We start from the raw sequence: 14,834 nt of genomic DNA on the forward strand, positions 1-14,834 counted from the left end.
AATAATGACACTTACTTCCCCCCAGGGTCTGTCCCCCTCCTCTCTCTGCAGGGGGGTCCCCCAGCCCCTTTTCTCTCCCCCCTTTCTCCCTAGACCTCCCCCACCGTGTATTTCTATTGTACAAACCCCCAGAGCTTCCTTCTCCCTGCCCCCCAAATCTCCCCGTCCCGGGGGGGGGGGGCCGTGATAATGGAGCCTCCGAATGTCCCCTCATTGTGGGTACAGCCAAGGAAGGTGAGTGAGAAGTACAGGCAGCATCACCAGGACCTGGATGAATGAACATTGGGGGGAAAGTTGGCGAGACAGAAAGACGGGATTAGTCCAACCCCAGTGGCTGCTGGACAGAACCCACAGGCCAGGCTGGGGCCCACCTGGGACCCAAGAGAAGTGGGGGAGCAGAAATCCGTGACCCAAAATTGGGGTGATGGAAACGAGGCCTCATGGGTGGACAAAACATCGAGGAGATGGGCTGTGCCACCCACCATCCCTTTTTGGGTGTGTTTAGGGCCCTTCGTTTTGGAGTTTTATTTTATTTAACATTTCCCGGGCATTTGTCGGTATTTATTACCACAACAACATAAACGGATGAAAATCAGTGCAAAAACTATTCATAATTTTTCTGGGTAAATGTCAGGGTTTATTTTGTGGATGGAAGGACAGGGGAAACAGTATTCAGTAGATTAATGCTTTGATTAATAGAATTCAATGTGAACTGCAGAACTAAACCAGAACTCAAAACACAATGCCACCTCGGAATTTAAGAGAACAATAGATCTCTAATCCCCCAATAAAACTTTTCATTTGAATAAACAGTTTACTGTTGTAGAGTTAGAACGATTAGCCTATAACTTCGATGCCACCCCATTTGCAGCACATAACCTCAACTTCATCCTTCCCTCCTGTTTTTTTTAAACTTTTGAATACGTCCTTGTGTCCTGAAACGTGTTCTGAGACAGATTGTCGTTTTCTTCCCATTTTAGTGTCTCAGATCTTTAACCTGTTCTCTGCTAGCAGCTTGAAATGTGTCCGTGGTGGGCGTGTGAGATTCATCGGTATGTTCAGATGCAAACGCGCTTCAGAGCTTGCGTGCGCACCTGTTTGGTTATTGAGTGTATCAGGTAAGCCATAGCCTTACTTCAACCGGAAGCTCTGCACATCCACACAGACTAATGTCTTACCATAGGACAGATCTCTCAGGCAATGTGTACTGTATTTTCCTAATAAAACAAGCTACTTTTTATATAGTTGAATGATACAAAAGAAGGGTGAAAATTGGAATAAACCGAATTTTTGTAAAACCCGGGATTTTTGCCGTAAAAATCGGTTTAAATTGAGACCAAAGGGGCTTCAGTGTGTTATACTCACCACCGGGGCGCCTCCTTGCAGCTACATCTGGGGATTAGCTCATATCCTATCCGACGCCCCCTGGGGTCTCACACTTGCTGTCTACAGCCCGGCTGCTCCCTTTGCATCACTCTGGGTGCCCCCTCTCCGTGGCTTGGCCTCTGGCCGGTCTCTCTGGTCCTCCCCATCTGGGGTATCAAACTCCCACTGGGTGACTGGTCCAGGCAGGCTCCGGCTCTGCGCCAATGCCCCCGTGGCTGGTAGGGGAACTGCAGCCTGCCTGCCACTCCAGGGTCCAGCCCAGAGACCTACAACCACCAGCCAACCTTTGACCCATCTTAAACCTGGGCTGCTTCCGCTCCATCAGGGTCCTTCTCTGCCCTCCTCCGGGGCCCTTCTCTCAGGGCCACCACCCAGGGGGTTTGTTCTCCCCGATTTCCTCCCTCCCTCTCTAGACCTGGAGACCTTCACCCACCAACTCCTGTCTAGCTCCTGCTTTTCCAGCAGCTCAGCCTGCCCCGTGCCCAGCCTGGCATCACCATCAATTCAGAGCTGATCAGCCCTGACTCCCCACAGGTGCCGCCTGCCACAAGGTTCATGGGCCCTTTCTCTGGACTTGGGTCCTTAAAGAGATGTGGGGTGGGGGGGAAATTGGCTTCATCGTCATGGCTGCCACCCCCTGTACCCTGGCCCCTCCGGGCCGTCCAGACCCTGCTCCGTGGAGACATCCTGAGCAGAGCGGCCGGAGAGAGGGACCCCGACACCATCGCCCCTCCCCCGGCTGAACCCCCAACCTGGGAGGAAACGGGGTCGGACTTTAACAGCAGCCGCGGTGACGCCAGCTCCAGCCCAGCTCCACCGGCTCCTCTGCCCCCCAGGACAGTCACTAGCGTCTCTGGGGGTCACTGGGGAGACACCCAAACCTGGGGCTGGGGCCGGGGCTGGAACAAACCCCACGTTTCACACGGCACCTGCCGCAGCTCCCCCGGTTCCTGCTCTGCTGGGTCTGTAACAGCCAGTCCCAGGGGTCAATGGGGGGTTTGTCATGGGGCTGAGCAGGCTGCGGGCTCTGGACCCTGCCCCTGGTCTGTGTTTAACCCTGTTCAGTGTGGGGCAGGGGCTGGGGCATGTTCACACCTTGGGCCCTTTATTGCGTCTCCATGAACACAACAGGGCGCAGAGGGATTTAGCCCCTGACGCTTCTGAGCCCCCCCATGGCAGATGTTTGGGGGGAACTGGATGGGGGGGAGCCGGAAGTTTGAGGGATGTAGGTTGTGGGGTGTTGGGAGGGGGCTGAGGGGAGAGGGGCCAGGATGGAGTTTGAGAGCAGCCAGGCTCCCCTGTTCAGAAGGTCAGAGCCGGGGGGCAGGATTTTGGGGGGGTGAAGAGGGAGGGGGGAGCCGGTGCCCCCAAGTTCCCTCTGGGCTCCCATTTCTACCCCCAGCAGCCTCCCCTTTCACTGCCCCCTGCTCAGCCCCAACCCTAGGGTTACCATATTTCAGCAAGCAAACAAGAGGACGGGAGGAGCCCCGCCCGAGCCCCGCCCCCGTCCTGCCCTAGCCCCGCCCCTGCCACTCCCACTTCCCGCCCCCCTCAGAACCCCCAACCCTCCCCCCGCTCCTTGTCCCCTGACTGCCCCCTCCTGAGACCCTCCCCACATCATAACTGGCCCCCTAGGACCCTACCCCCTACCTGTCCCTTGATTGCCCCAACCCTTATCTACACCCCCAGACAGACCCCTGGGACTCCCACGCCCCATCCAACCACTCCCCACCCCCTGACAGCCCCCCCCCAGAACTCCCAACCCATCTAAACCCCTCTGCTCCCTGTCCCCTGACTGCTCCGATCCCTCTCCCCACTCCCCACCCCCTGACAGCCCCCCAACAACTCCCAACCCCCCCCCCGCTCCTTGTCCCCTGACTGCCCCCTCCTGGGACCCCTGCTCCTAACTGCCCTCCAGAACCCCACCCCCTACCTAAGCCTCCCTGTTCCTTGTCCCCTAACTGCCCCCTCCTGAGACCCCCCCCCACCCTAACTGCCCCCCAGGACCCTACCCCCTACCTGTACCCTGACTGCCCAAAACCTTATCCACCCCCCCCAGAAAGCCCCCCCCGAAAGCCCCCCCCCAAACTCCCGACCCCCGCTCCCTGTCTCTTGACTGCCCGCTCCAGAACCTCCCTGCCCCTTCTCCGACCCCCCTGGCCCCCTTACCCTGCTCAGACCAGCGTGCCGGGGAGGAGGAGCAGGGGGAGGAGCTCCAGACTGCCGATGCGAACGGCCGGCTGGTGATCTGCGAATGCAGGGAGGGAGGGAGGGAGAGAGAGGAGGGGAGTGAGCTCTGCTGCAGGGGGAGGAGGGGGAAGTGGAGGAGGGGTCTCTCCGGCTGTCGGAGCCCCATGTAAATGGCACCATCCGGCCGGCTGCCCTGTTAGCCGCGCGCGCTCTGCATGGGGGTGGGGGACGGGAAGTCTGGACACTTACAAATTCCCCCCGGATGCTATTTTTAACTCTAAAAGACATGTCCGGGGGAATCCGGATGAATGGTAACCCTACCCGACCCCAGCTCCAGCCCCCTCAGCCTCAAGGTCCCCCATTTTTTCGGTCCTCTCAGTCCCTCCCCCACATCCCTCCTGCCCCACCTTCCGTGCCCCATAAGGCCCCCAACCCCACGGTCACACCTCCCTGCCCCTATAGATAGCCCAGTGGGGCAGGATTGTTCCCCACCCCCAGGCTGAGGTGTCGGCCATCTTAGCTGGGGGCAGCATGGCCCCCTGCGAGGGCAGCAAGGGGCGATGGGGCATCCATGTTAACTGAGGGCAGCCAGGGTCATGGGAGCAATGGGAGATGGTGGCCATGGCTAGTGGGGGGCTGGCTGTGAGTGGGACAGGTCAGAGATGCTGGTGGGGTGGGGGGAAGGGACCAGTGGTCTGTGAGGGGACATGGGCCAGGGGGCACAATGTGGGAAGGAGAGGTGTGGGGTGACACAAACTAAGCTGGGAGACTCGGGGGGTCAGGCCAGGTGGGGAGGTCAGCCCATGGGGGGGAATGACCCTGCTTCGCAATGAATCTGCTGTCCATCTCCCTCCTGCTCGGGGGGCCGGGGGCGAAGGCTCGCAGGGGGCTGGTGAGCAGGGGGGTTGGGGCCCTGGGACGAGGGGGCTGATTGAAGGAGGCTCATTGGGGCCCTTTGGCCGGGCAGATGAAGCACCTTTAATGCAGCCCCGGCCGGGCCCAGAGCTGTGTGCGAGCACCGGAGGGGCAACACCGTGATGGTGACACCAGAAGTCCTGGCCCCAGTGCCACCCCCAGGCTCTAACCACTAGTCCCCACTCCCCTGCCAGAGCCTGGAACAGAGTCAAACCTTCCTGACCCCCAGCTTCCTCCTGCCCTCTAGGCAATGGCATATAAACAAAGCCTGTGTCCCACCCCTCTCCAGGGGCCTGGCCACATAACCACTGACAGTGTCTCCTCCAGCTCAGGGGCAGGGTCTCTGCGGGGGCATTAGAAGGTCCCTGGGTCTCTCCCGGCTGGGGACAGGGGATGAAATTTCTCTTACTCCAGTTTTCCCTTAAACCTGGTTTAATTAATTCACACACTGACAAAAGCCCCTTAGAACCAGGCATTACAGTGTAAAGCCGTCATCACCACTCAGCTATGGCACAAGGGGCAGCAAACCCAGGTGCTCCTCCATCACGCCCGCTCCTCACACAGTGCCACAGCAGGTGTTGCATAGAGGCAGGTTTACAGGCTGAGCGGGAAGGCCTCAGAGTCAAACCCTCCAGCACTGGGAAATGCCACAGTTACAATTTCCTGAACAACCTAAACTTTGTCCCCTCGTGCACAGGCACATGCATCACGACACCATCCTTTAATTGCATGATCACGTATTAATTTTATCTACATCGGTCACCAGTGAGGTTTGATTCCAGAATGTAAGGAAGGACAGGATGGGAGGGTGGAATCAGCATGGAAATCGTGGTCAGGCGAAGATTGAAGACTAGACTCTGTGGTCTCCTGGCTCCCAGCCCGGTGCACCTTCCCCAAGGCTTCAGGGTACATTGAGGGTGACCTGTTCCCCCTCCCCACACAAACAAGCTGCGCGCTGCATCATGATTGGCCAGGCTGAAGCTCTCAGGGTTTCCTCAGTTTTGCAGTGACTGCAGCTTACTTTGGCTGTGTTAGATTTCGCCTGCAGATTGAAGACAAGGTGTGATGGACGCAGGAAGAGATGAGACATCCTCAACTTCCTCTGGCTGCAGCCACTAGCTGAGTTCCTTATTTGGGGCTCGGTGGAGCTGGGCACTGGGGTGTTGGTGGCAGCGCTGAGGGGCCCCCTCACTGCCCCCATCATGGCATCTGCTCTCACCGTCCTCTTCCTCGGTGAGTATTGGAGACAGCCAGGGCGTGTGTCTGTGGGGGCGATCTGAGACCAGGGTGTGTCCATGGGTGGGATCTGAGACCAGGGCGTGTGCCCATGGTGGGGATCTGAGACCAGGGCGTGTGCCCATGGGGAGGATCTGAGACCAGGGCGTGTGCCCATGGTGGGGATCTGAGACCAGGGCGTGTGCCCATGGGGGGAATCTGAGACCAGGGCGTGTGCCCATGGGGGGGATCTGAGACCAGGGCGTGTGCCCATGGGGGGGATCTGAGACCAGGGGGTGTGCCCATGGGGGGAATCTGAGACCAGGGCATGTGCCCATGGTGGGGATCTGAGACCAGAGTGTAGGATCCAGTCGCTCTGGGATCTGGTCCCTAACAAGCCGTCTCCTCCCCAGGCTGCTGGCTGGCCGGGCGGAGCGAGGTGTCCGGAGGTGAGTATCTGTGCTGCTCAAGGCTAAGTGTTAAGGGGGGCGGGGGGAAGGTGGAGGGGAAAAGAGCAGCTGAGACCTGAACCTTCCCCCAAATCTCAGCCGGGGGTGACTCCGGATTGACCCCAGGACACTGAGATCAGAACCCAGCCCTGCCCCCAGTGCAGTAGGGGGTGACTCCAGACTGACCCTGGTTGGGCTGAGATCGGAACCTGGCTCACAGGTTCCCTGTGGATGCAGTGAGGTGTCTGTTACCCTGGCGCTGTCCCTGGGGCTGGGCGCTAAGGGCAGGTTACAGACACAGGGGAGGGGTTTGTATCTCCCCATCTCACTCCTGTTTGTGTGTGAACGCAGAGCTCCCTGCGCCCGGACCCTCCATCTCCGTCAGCCCCAGCGGGGTGATCGCCCTGGGGGGAGCCGTGACCCTCCGCTGTCAGTGTCGGTGCGGGGCCAGGAGGTTATTTCTGTATAAAGATGGAATCCAAATCTGGGAGCTGGATGCTGGGGACGGGGGTGAATTCACCATCCCCAGCGCCAGACGCGGAGACGGAGGGTTCTACAGCTGCCGATCTCGCTCCAGATTGGAACCGCCCAACTGGTTGGATCCCCGTAATTACCTACGGATCATTGTAGCAGGTGAGGGGCCCAGGGAGCGGGGACAGAGTCACGGGAGCAGGGGGAGGGGGTCGGGGGTTCCCAGCCACTGTGGATTCAGGGCTGACACGGGGGGGGGATCCCTGACCTGGGAGTCCTGGGGGTGTCACTTACTTGCCTGTGTCTCCATTTCCCCTTGTATGAATCACCCTCCCTGCACCTTGTGTCTGGTTCGAGAGTCAGGGCTGGCTTTAGGGGGGGGGTCCCAGCACCTCTGATTCCCAGCCCCCTCCCCCCCCCGCTCTAACCACTAGACTCCACTCCCTTCCCAGAGCCAGTGATAGAACCCAGGTGTCCTGGCTCCCAGGCTGGGGGGGACCATTAAGTGGATAGACAGGTACAGAGGGTGCTCTGGATTTAGGTCCTCAGGCAATGTTGGTTGTAGCTCCCAGGAATCTCTGGGGTCTCGGAGAGGGTCCTCTGGCTGGTTTTCTCCCAGGGGCCCCGTGTCTGGGACCATGCGGGGAGGACGGGGCGCAGTGACTGTGCCAGGGTCTGTCTCACGGCCTGTCTCCTTCTCACTGCAGAGCTCAGCTACCCCAAACCCTCCATCTCCCTGCGCCCCCGTGGGGGAGTCGCCCTGGGGCAAAGTGTGACCATCCGGTGTGAGTGTCGATGCCAGAAAGCGACGTTCCTCCTGTATAAACTTGGAAACCCGGACGTACGGCACTGGGCAGTGACTGCTGCAGACGTGGGTGAGTTTCCCATCCGCAACGTGAGCCGGAGAGACACAGGGAGCTACAGCTGCCAATATGGCACCAAATCGGACCCGCCCGTCTGGTCGCATCCCGGCGACCCCGTGGAGCTGATGGTAGCAGGTGAGGGGCCCGGCTCAGTATCTCCGCTCTGTGACAGGGTTCCCGGGCTGGGTCTATGGAACCGCTGGACCCGCTGTCCCACCAACCTGGGGTTTCCCTCGCAACTGTAATGCTGATGTCAAGCTACAAACCCCCACTTACCCAGCCATCCACAGCTAGGGACACTCCCACCGGAGTGACACGAATGATCTCCCAGCCTCTCACGGACCATTAATAGGGACACATCAGTCAAGTCCCTCCCAGATCCCCAGCCTGGTACCGTCCTGCACTGGTCAGAAGCCTGATCAGTGCCTGTTCATTACCCAGTCCGGCCCTCTCTCGATGGGGAGACACACACCAGCCTTTGCAACCTGAGCTGAGATGTCCCACGTACTTCAGCCAAAACACACTGTTTGAGGTCAAATAGAAACCAGATTTATTAACTCCAAAGAGATGGCGTTGAAGTGATTATAACTAGCTAGCGTAGAGATCAGAGTCAGTTACTTAAGAAACAAACATAAACTGACAGTCTGAGTTCTACAAACTAACCAGGATTTGAATCAAGCAGCGTCTTCCCCTGGTAGCTGGTACACACAGATCACAGATCTTCAGTACACAGACTTGAACTGCCTTCCGGCCGGGACCACCCTCCCCCGTTCAAAGTCTTTGTCCTCCAGACGTGTTTCCGGGTGTTGAGTTGTGGGGGGAGTTAGGCCAAGGGATGTTGTCACTTCCCCTTTTTATAGCTTCTTCCAACTTACTGGAAAGATCTTTTGCTAGCAGTAGGTCGAGCAGTCTCCATTGTCTAGATCAGCGGTAGGCAACCTATGGCACTTGTGCCGAAGGTGGCACGCGAGCTGATTGTCAGTGGCACTCACACTGCCCGGGTCCTGGCCACCGGTCCGGGAGGCTCTGCATTTTAATTTAATTTTAAATGAAGCTTCTTAAACATTTTAAAAACCTTATTTACTTTACATACAACAATAGTTTAGTTCTATATTATAGACTTATAGAAAGAGACCTTCTAAAAACATTAAAATGTATTACTGGCATGCGAAACCTGAAATTAGAGTGAATAAATGAAGACTCAGCACACCACTTCTGAAAGGTTGCCGACGCCTGGCCTAGATGCTCTCTCTGCCATGGTCCTTGGGAGAGTGGGTTCCCTTCAGTGTGGGTCCTCAACCACAGCCCCACGCCCAGCCAGAGCCTCAGGGGGTGTCTGCCCTAATGGGATGCTCAGAGCCGGCTCTGCCCTGAGCCCTGGACGTAGCAGAGGGGACACCCAGCTGGGGAGCGGGGACAGTCACTGGGGGGTTCTCAGCCAGGGGGGAGCAGCAGCCGCTGGACATTCGGGGCCAAGGAAGGGAGGATCCCTGCCCCCAGGGGGATCTACAGAGCAGGGGCCTTTCTCAGGGGGATGCTCCCCCAGCTGCCCCCGCTCTGGGGACGCACTTTGGAGCTGGGGCCCAGGGGCTGTCCAGCCGGCACCGGCCCCAGCATTGAATTCACCCCCCACCTGCCCGGACAATTAAACCCATAACAAACGCCGGGTCATGGGTAGGGTTACCATACGTCCGGATTTTCCCGGACATGTCCGGCTTTTTGGGCTCCAAATCCCCGTCCGGGGGGAAATCCCAAAAAGCCAGACATGTCCGGGAAAATCGGGACATGCGGGGCCGGCGGTGCCGAGCCGGGGGCTCGGGGGCCGGGCCGGCGGTGCCAGGCCGGGGGCTCAGGGGCCAGGCTGGCGGTGCGGTGCCGGGCCGGGGACTCGGGGGCCGGGCTGGCGGTGCGGTGCCAGGCCGGGGGCTCAGGGGCCAGGCCGGCGGTGCGGTGCCGGGCTGGGGACTCGGGGGCCGGGCCGGTGGTGCAGTGCCAGGCCGGGGGCTTGGGGGCCGGGCCGGCGGTGCGGTGCCGGGGGCTGGGCCGGCAGTGCGATGCCGGGGGCCAGGCCGGGGACCGGCAGTGCTGGGCGGGCCGGGGGTGCTCGGCCGGGGGCCGGGCCCCGGGCCGGCACCCCAGGGCCCGAGCCGACCCAGGCTGGAGACGCCGGGGGGGCCAGACTGGGCCGCGCCTCCTCTCCCCCACCCCCCTTACCTGCTTCAGGCTTCCTGCGAATCAAATGTTCGCGGGAAGCAGGGGAGGGGGCGGAGTTGGGGCGGGGACTTTGGAGAAGGGGCGGAGTTGGGGCGGGGGGGGCACGGGCGGGGCTGGGGGCGGGGCCTGGGCCCTGTGGAGTGTCCTCCTTTTGGAGGCTCAAAATATGGTAACCCTAGTCATGGGGCGAGCGGCCCAATCGCTGAGTCACCATTTCAGCCCCTTCCCGCCCCAGGCCTGGGTGCTGGTTCCATCCCAACCCCCATTCCAGCCAACGCTCGTTTTAATCCCACAGAGGGAACCGACCCAGCTGGGTCCCGGCAGCCGGATCCCCCCACGACAGAGCCGGAGGGAGAAGGTGAGCGGGAGAAATGGAACAATTCATCCCCCAGGGAACATAGCTCCCGGCTCAGATGCCCTCGGGGCCATTCAGGCTGTTTGGAGGGGGACGGTCCCTGCAGACAGAACTGATGGGGTCAATTCTTCTACACAGAGGATGATGGATAGATCTGTGGGGACCTACGGCCACCGGTCTGTGGGAATGTGGGTCTGTGGGAACGTAAGGTGGTGGACAGATGGGAGCACGTCTGATGAGGGATAGAAAGATGGACTATGACCTTGTCTACATGAAAACTGGGCCCGAAATGATGAATCCCGTGTGGTTCCCAACCCCCACTGGTGATCTCAGAGCGAGGCTGGGCTGTCGGAATTCGCACCCCCTGGTTTGATATAGACACGTTTGGCAGACGAGCTCTCCTGTAGCTGTATAGACACAAGGGCGTCCTCCTCCTGCTCCACAGTGACTCCAGGTGTGAATGGCACCTGAGTGGGGCAGGGACCGTCTCTGTGTCCTGTGTCCGTACAGCTCCGAGCACACGGGGTCCAGGACAGGGGCTCCAGGTAATTAATACTAGTCACTAATGATTGCAGTTCCAGTTTCTGTGGAGCCAGGCAGGGGCTGTATCTGTGCTGAGGGTCTCGCTGGGCCGATCCTCCCCTCCTGCGATCCCCGGGGCTCTGAGCCAGCCTGAATCCCTGGGTCCCGTCCTCTCCCTCAGCCCAGGGAAAAGCCCCCATTGCCCGTTGCGGGGGGTGGGGGTCCCTGTATAACTAGCCCCAGACACCACGGCTCCAGCTTTCTCAGCACCCCTGCCTCTGCTCCTGACAGATGCTGGTTCTATTCCCACAGGGGGAACTGACCCAACTCAGCTGGAAACAGCGCCGGCTCCGACCCACCCAGGCAGCGCGGGGCCAGGTACCGGGACTGGGGGCAGGAAATCGCCATCAGCGCCCCCAGAAACAGGTTTGAGCTGCCCAAGGAGCGGCTGCCGTGGGAAGCCACGAAGGACTGGCTGGGTGGAACAGGGGCAGATCCCCATAGCAAATGTCCCATCTGCGCTGAGACCCCTCTGAACTCATTTCATATGCTGGGGGGAGGTCACTGGACAGATGCCAGATTGGCTTGGTGGGAGCAGGGCCCATGAGAGCTTTCCCCTATGCACAGCCCCACAGGGCCGCCCAGAGGATTCAGGGGGCCTGGGGCAAAGCGGGGGAGCTGCAGCGCTTATACTCAATCAGTGGTGGTCCGGGTCTTCGGCGGCATTTCGGCGGCGGGGGGGTCCTTCAGTGCTGCCGAAGACGTGGAGCGACTGAAGGGCCCCCCGCTGCTGAAGACCCAGACAGCCGCCGGGCCAGGGCTCGTGGGGCCCCTGTGGGGCCCGGGGCCTGGGGCAAATTGCCCCACTTGCCCCCCCCGGGCGGCCGTGCAGCCCCACCCCTTGGGCTCCACAGACCGTGATGCTGTGCTGTCCCCCAGCACCACAAAGCCACCCATGTGGGCACAGCTCGGTGCGTAATCCCCTGGGAGAACAGGGACCGAGAGCCAGGGATCATGGTCCCGTGTATCTGGTCTGGTCTGTCTGCCTGTCTGCCTGTGTCTTTCGCAGGGGTGCTGCCCAGCAGGGCATTAACCAGAGCGTGGCAGCGCCTAGGACACCAGTCCTGGACCAGGCCCCATCGTGCTAGGCGCTGTACAAACCCAGAACGAAAAGACACTCAGCCCCTACATAGATCAGCAGCAGAGTTTCAGTTCACACCTGAACCCACCAATTTAGAGTGACACGTTGTTGACTCTGGAACCTAACAGTGGCTGTTGTGATGACAGCACCATTACGCCTACCGCGGCTGATTGCTTTAGAGGGGCATGGTTCTCCCAATGATCTCAAAGCGCAAGGGTGTTTGCGTTTTGGTGATTAGACAGTTGGCGACCCTATCTGGGGACAGCTGGGGCCGTCAGTGGTCACAGGGGGTGCCCTGGAGTTCCCTGCGAAGCAGCCAGCATGGGAGGCAGGATACCGGGCTAGATGGGCCCATTGGCCAGAGCTGGTATGGCCAGGCCTGGCTAGTGCCATGGTACTGGGGATGGGGGGAGGAAGGCTGGAAATGCCTTAGACAGACAGACAGACACTGGTGGAGCCTGGGACCGGTCAGCCTGGATCAGAGCCAGTGTCCACCTAGAGCAGTCGCCGGTCGCTGTGGCTGGGTGGATATAGAGGGGTGTCTGTGTGTGGGGTGGGGGGGATAGATGGATAAACACAGGCAGGAGCAGCAGAAGCAACCTAAAAGTGTGGGGGAGGCACAAGTCCCAGAACAAGCCCCACCAACCAGCATCACACCGCTCCTGAGGCCCCGTCCTCATGCCACCCCTTTCCCTAAGCTCCTGCCCCCACATCACCTCTTCCCCTTTCTGTGCCACCTCCTCCCCCCAAGACCCCACCCCCCACTCGCTCCTCTCTGCCCCCTCCCACCCGCCCTTACCGCTGGTAAAACATGGGAGCACCATGGCCTCCCGTTCCAGTGCCCCAGGAGAGAGTGGGGTGGGTGCGGATAGATTAGATAGAGGGAGTGGATGGGCATATGGGGCTGTGGTGGTTTTCTGCTGTGGGAAGCAGAAAGGGGGTGGGGGCCCCTGTTCATTCGGCTGGATAGTGACCCCTGACCCCACCCCCTAGAGCAGCTGATGATGACCCCTCTCACTTTGTCACCCCCAGATTACACCCAGGGCAACATCGTCCGTCTGGCCTTGGCCGCCGGGGTCCTCCTGGCCCTGGCGTTGATCCTGGCTGAGGCTGCCCACGGATGGAGGAGGGGCAGATGCTAGGTGAGGTGACCCCCCCCCCCCCACACACACACACACACAATTCCCCCCACTCCAGCCTGGCTGCCCCAGCATGGGGTAAGGGCAATGGGGTCACCGTCACCCCGAGCGACATGAGGCCATGTTGTCAGGACAGAGGCAGAAGGACCAGTGCTGAGCCGGCCCTGCTGAGCGGCCCCCAGGGGTCTGGATGGGCCCGGCTCGGCGTGGGACTGGGGGAGGAGCTGTGCCAGGGCCTTCATCTGGGGGTGGCGGAAATGGCTAATGGCAGCGGGATGGGGAGCCTGTGCCACAGGGTGCCCTTGGGGAGAGCTCTGGGCCCTACAAGGCGGCGGAGCCGTCAGGACACGGGGCGCCTTAGGGGCCATGGCTTGTGGCCAGCACCCCCCCCGTGCCCGTGGCCTCTGGGACATGCTCCGACACAACCACGCCTGAGAGGACGTTGGCTCGACCCCCCAGCTTGAGCCGCCTGGGGGTCGTTCGCACTGTGGTGGCTGCTGAGTCTGCGAAGCGGCCCGGCTGCGAGTTCACATGTAAAACCCACGGGCAAGTTCCCCAGCTGTGCCAAGGCCCGAGAACCAGGGGAAATTGGGGACGACGCTGAACGTTGTAACCCGGGCGAGAGAACCAGCCACAGACGCTGGGTTGGTCTCTGTCGACATCGCGCTGGGGAAAGCAGAAGCTGGAACCAGGAGTCAATAGCCCCACATTGGCGGGAGGGACTTTGGGCCTAACTGGGGGGCAAAATAATGAGGGGGCAGGACTAGGCCACCCGCTTTCCCCCTCGATGGGTGCGTTAAAAAGAGACATTGGTAAAAACCCCACCATGGGCCCAACTCTCTCTCTCCTCCCCCGTCCCACCTTGCGTCCTGGCTCAGCTTGTCTCATCATCTTCCCCCAGCTCATCCCCGGACCCCCCAGCGCTGCAGCCCGTCTCGACGTGTCTAAAGGACTTTCTCCCTGCGAAGTTGGAGCCGGCCGGCCTGGCTCTTGTTTAAGGACCTCTGTTTTCCCCTCTGCGAGCTGGAAGTCATCCCATTGCCGTGCCCTGCAGCCCCCAACCCCCCCCCCCCCCCCGCGCGGATAGGTGATTAGCGGCAGCCCGAAGGCCCTGGAGATCCTTTCCCCTTCCTTGGTTGTGCTGTTTTCCTCCCTGCTGTGTCTTTCCTCCTCTCCTAGCTCACGCTCCTGGCTTTCCATCGGATGCTGCAGTTGGGTGTATGGCACCATCCCACCTGCCCTGCCTAAGGGGAACAGACCCAATGTGGGGCCGGCCCTGCCCGGATTGTCACCATCCACGGTCCGAGCAGCTGGGGTCAGGGTCGCCTTGCAGCCAATGCAGCCGCTTGTCACTAACCCGCGTCCAGCGCCTGACACCATCCCCAGAAGCCGTATTTCACCCCCGTTTCCATCCTGTCTCTCCCCCACTTCCCATCTCTCCATTCGCTAATGTAAGGGGAGTGTTGGCCCCTCACTGACACTTACTGGGTTTCTGGGCCCTCTCGCAGTACCAAAGAAAGGTACTGAGCTAAGATTTCCCAAGCACTTCAACCAAAACACACTGTTTGAGGTCAAATATAAAACAGATTTATTAACTCCAGAGGAGAGGTTTGAAGGGATTATAAGTAGCGGGCACAGAGATCGGAGTTGGTCACTTAAGAAATAAAAATATATTCGCAGTCTGAGTTCTACAAATGAAACAGGATTCAAATCAGGCAGCGTCTCCCCCTGACAGATGGTACAAGCCGTTTACAGATCCTCACTACACGGACTGGACTAGCCTGGGACCACCCTTCCCCAGTTCCAAGTCTTTGTCCTCCAGATGTTCCTCCAGGTGGGGGAAAGAGAAGCCAAGGGATGATGTCACTTCCCCTCGTTTATATTTTCTGCCAGCTTGCTGGAAAGATCTTTGCTGTGATCTGGGGATCAGGCAATGCCCATTGGTCAAGCAATCTCCATTGTACACAGTCTCTG

General features: G+C 60.0%; 1 protein-coding gene across 1 annotated transcript; it reads left to right on the forward strand.

Moving 5' to 3' along the window:
- The first annotated feature begins 5,693 nt into the window (after positions 1-5,693).
- On the forward strand, positions 5,694-7,734 carry LOC135976422 (leukocyte immunoglobulin-like receptor subfamily A member 1). Its single transcript, XM_065571875.1, has 4 exons — positions 5,694-5,724; positions 6,120-6,155; positions 6,507-6,788; positions 7,334-7,734. The coding sequence occupies exons 1-4, from the start codon at positions 5,694-5,696 to the stop codon at positions 7,732-7,734; spliced, it is 750 nt and encodes a 249-aa protein (XP_065427947.1).
- Positions 7,735-14,834: the final 7,100 nt, after the last annotated feature.

This window comes from Chrysemys picta, chromosome 17 (assembly GCF_011386835.1).
Source record: "Chrysemys picta bellii isolate R12L10 chromosome 17, ASM1138683v2, whole genome shotgun sequence".
NCBI lineage: Eukaryota > Metazoa > Chordata > Testudines > Emydidae > Chrysemys > Chrysemys picta.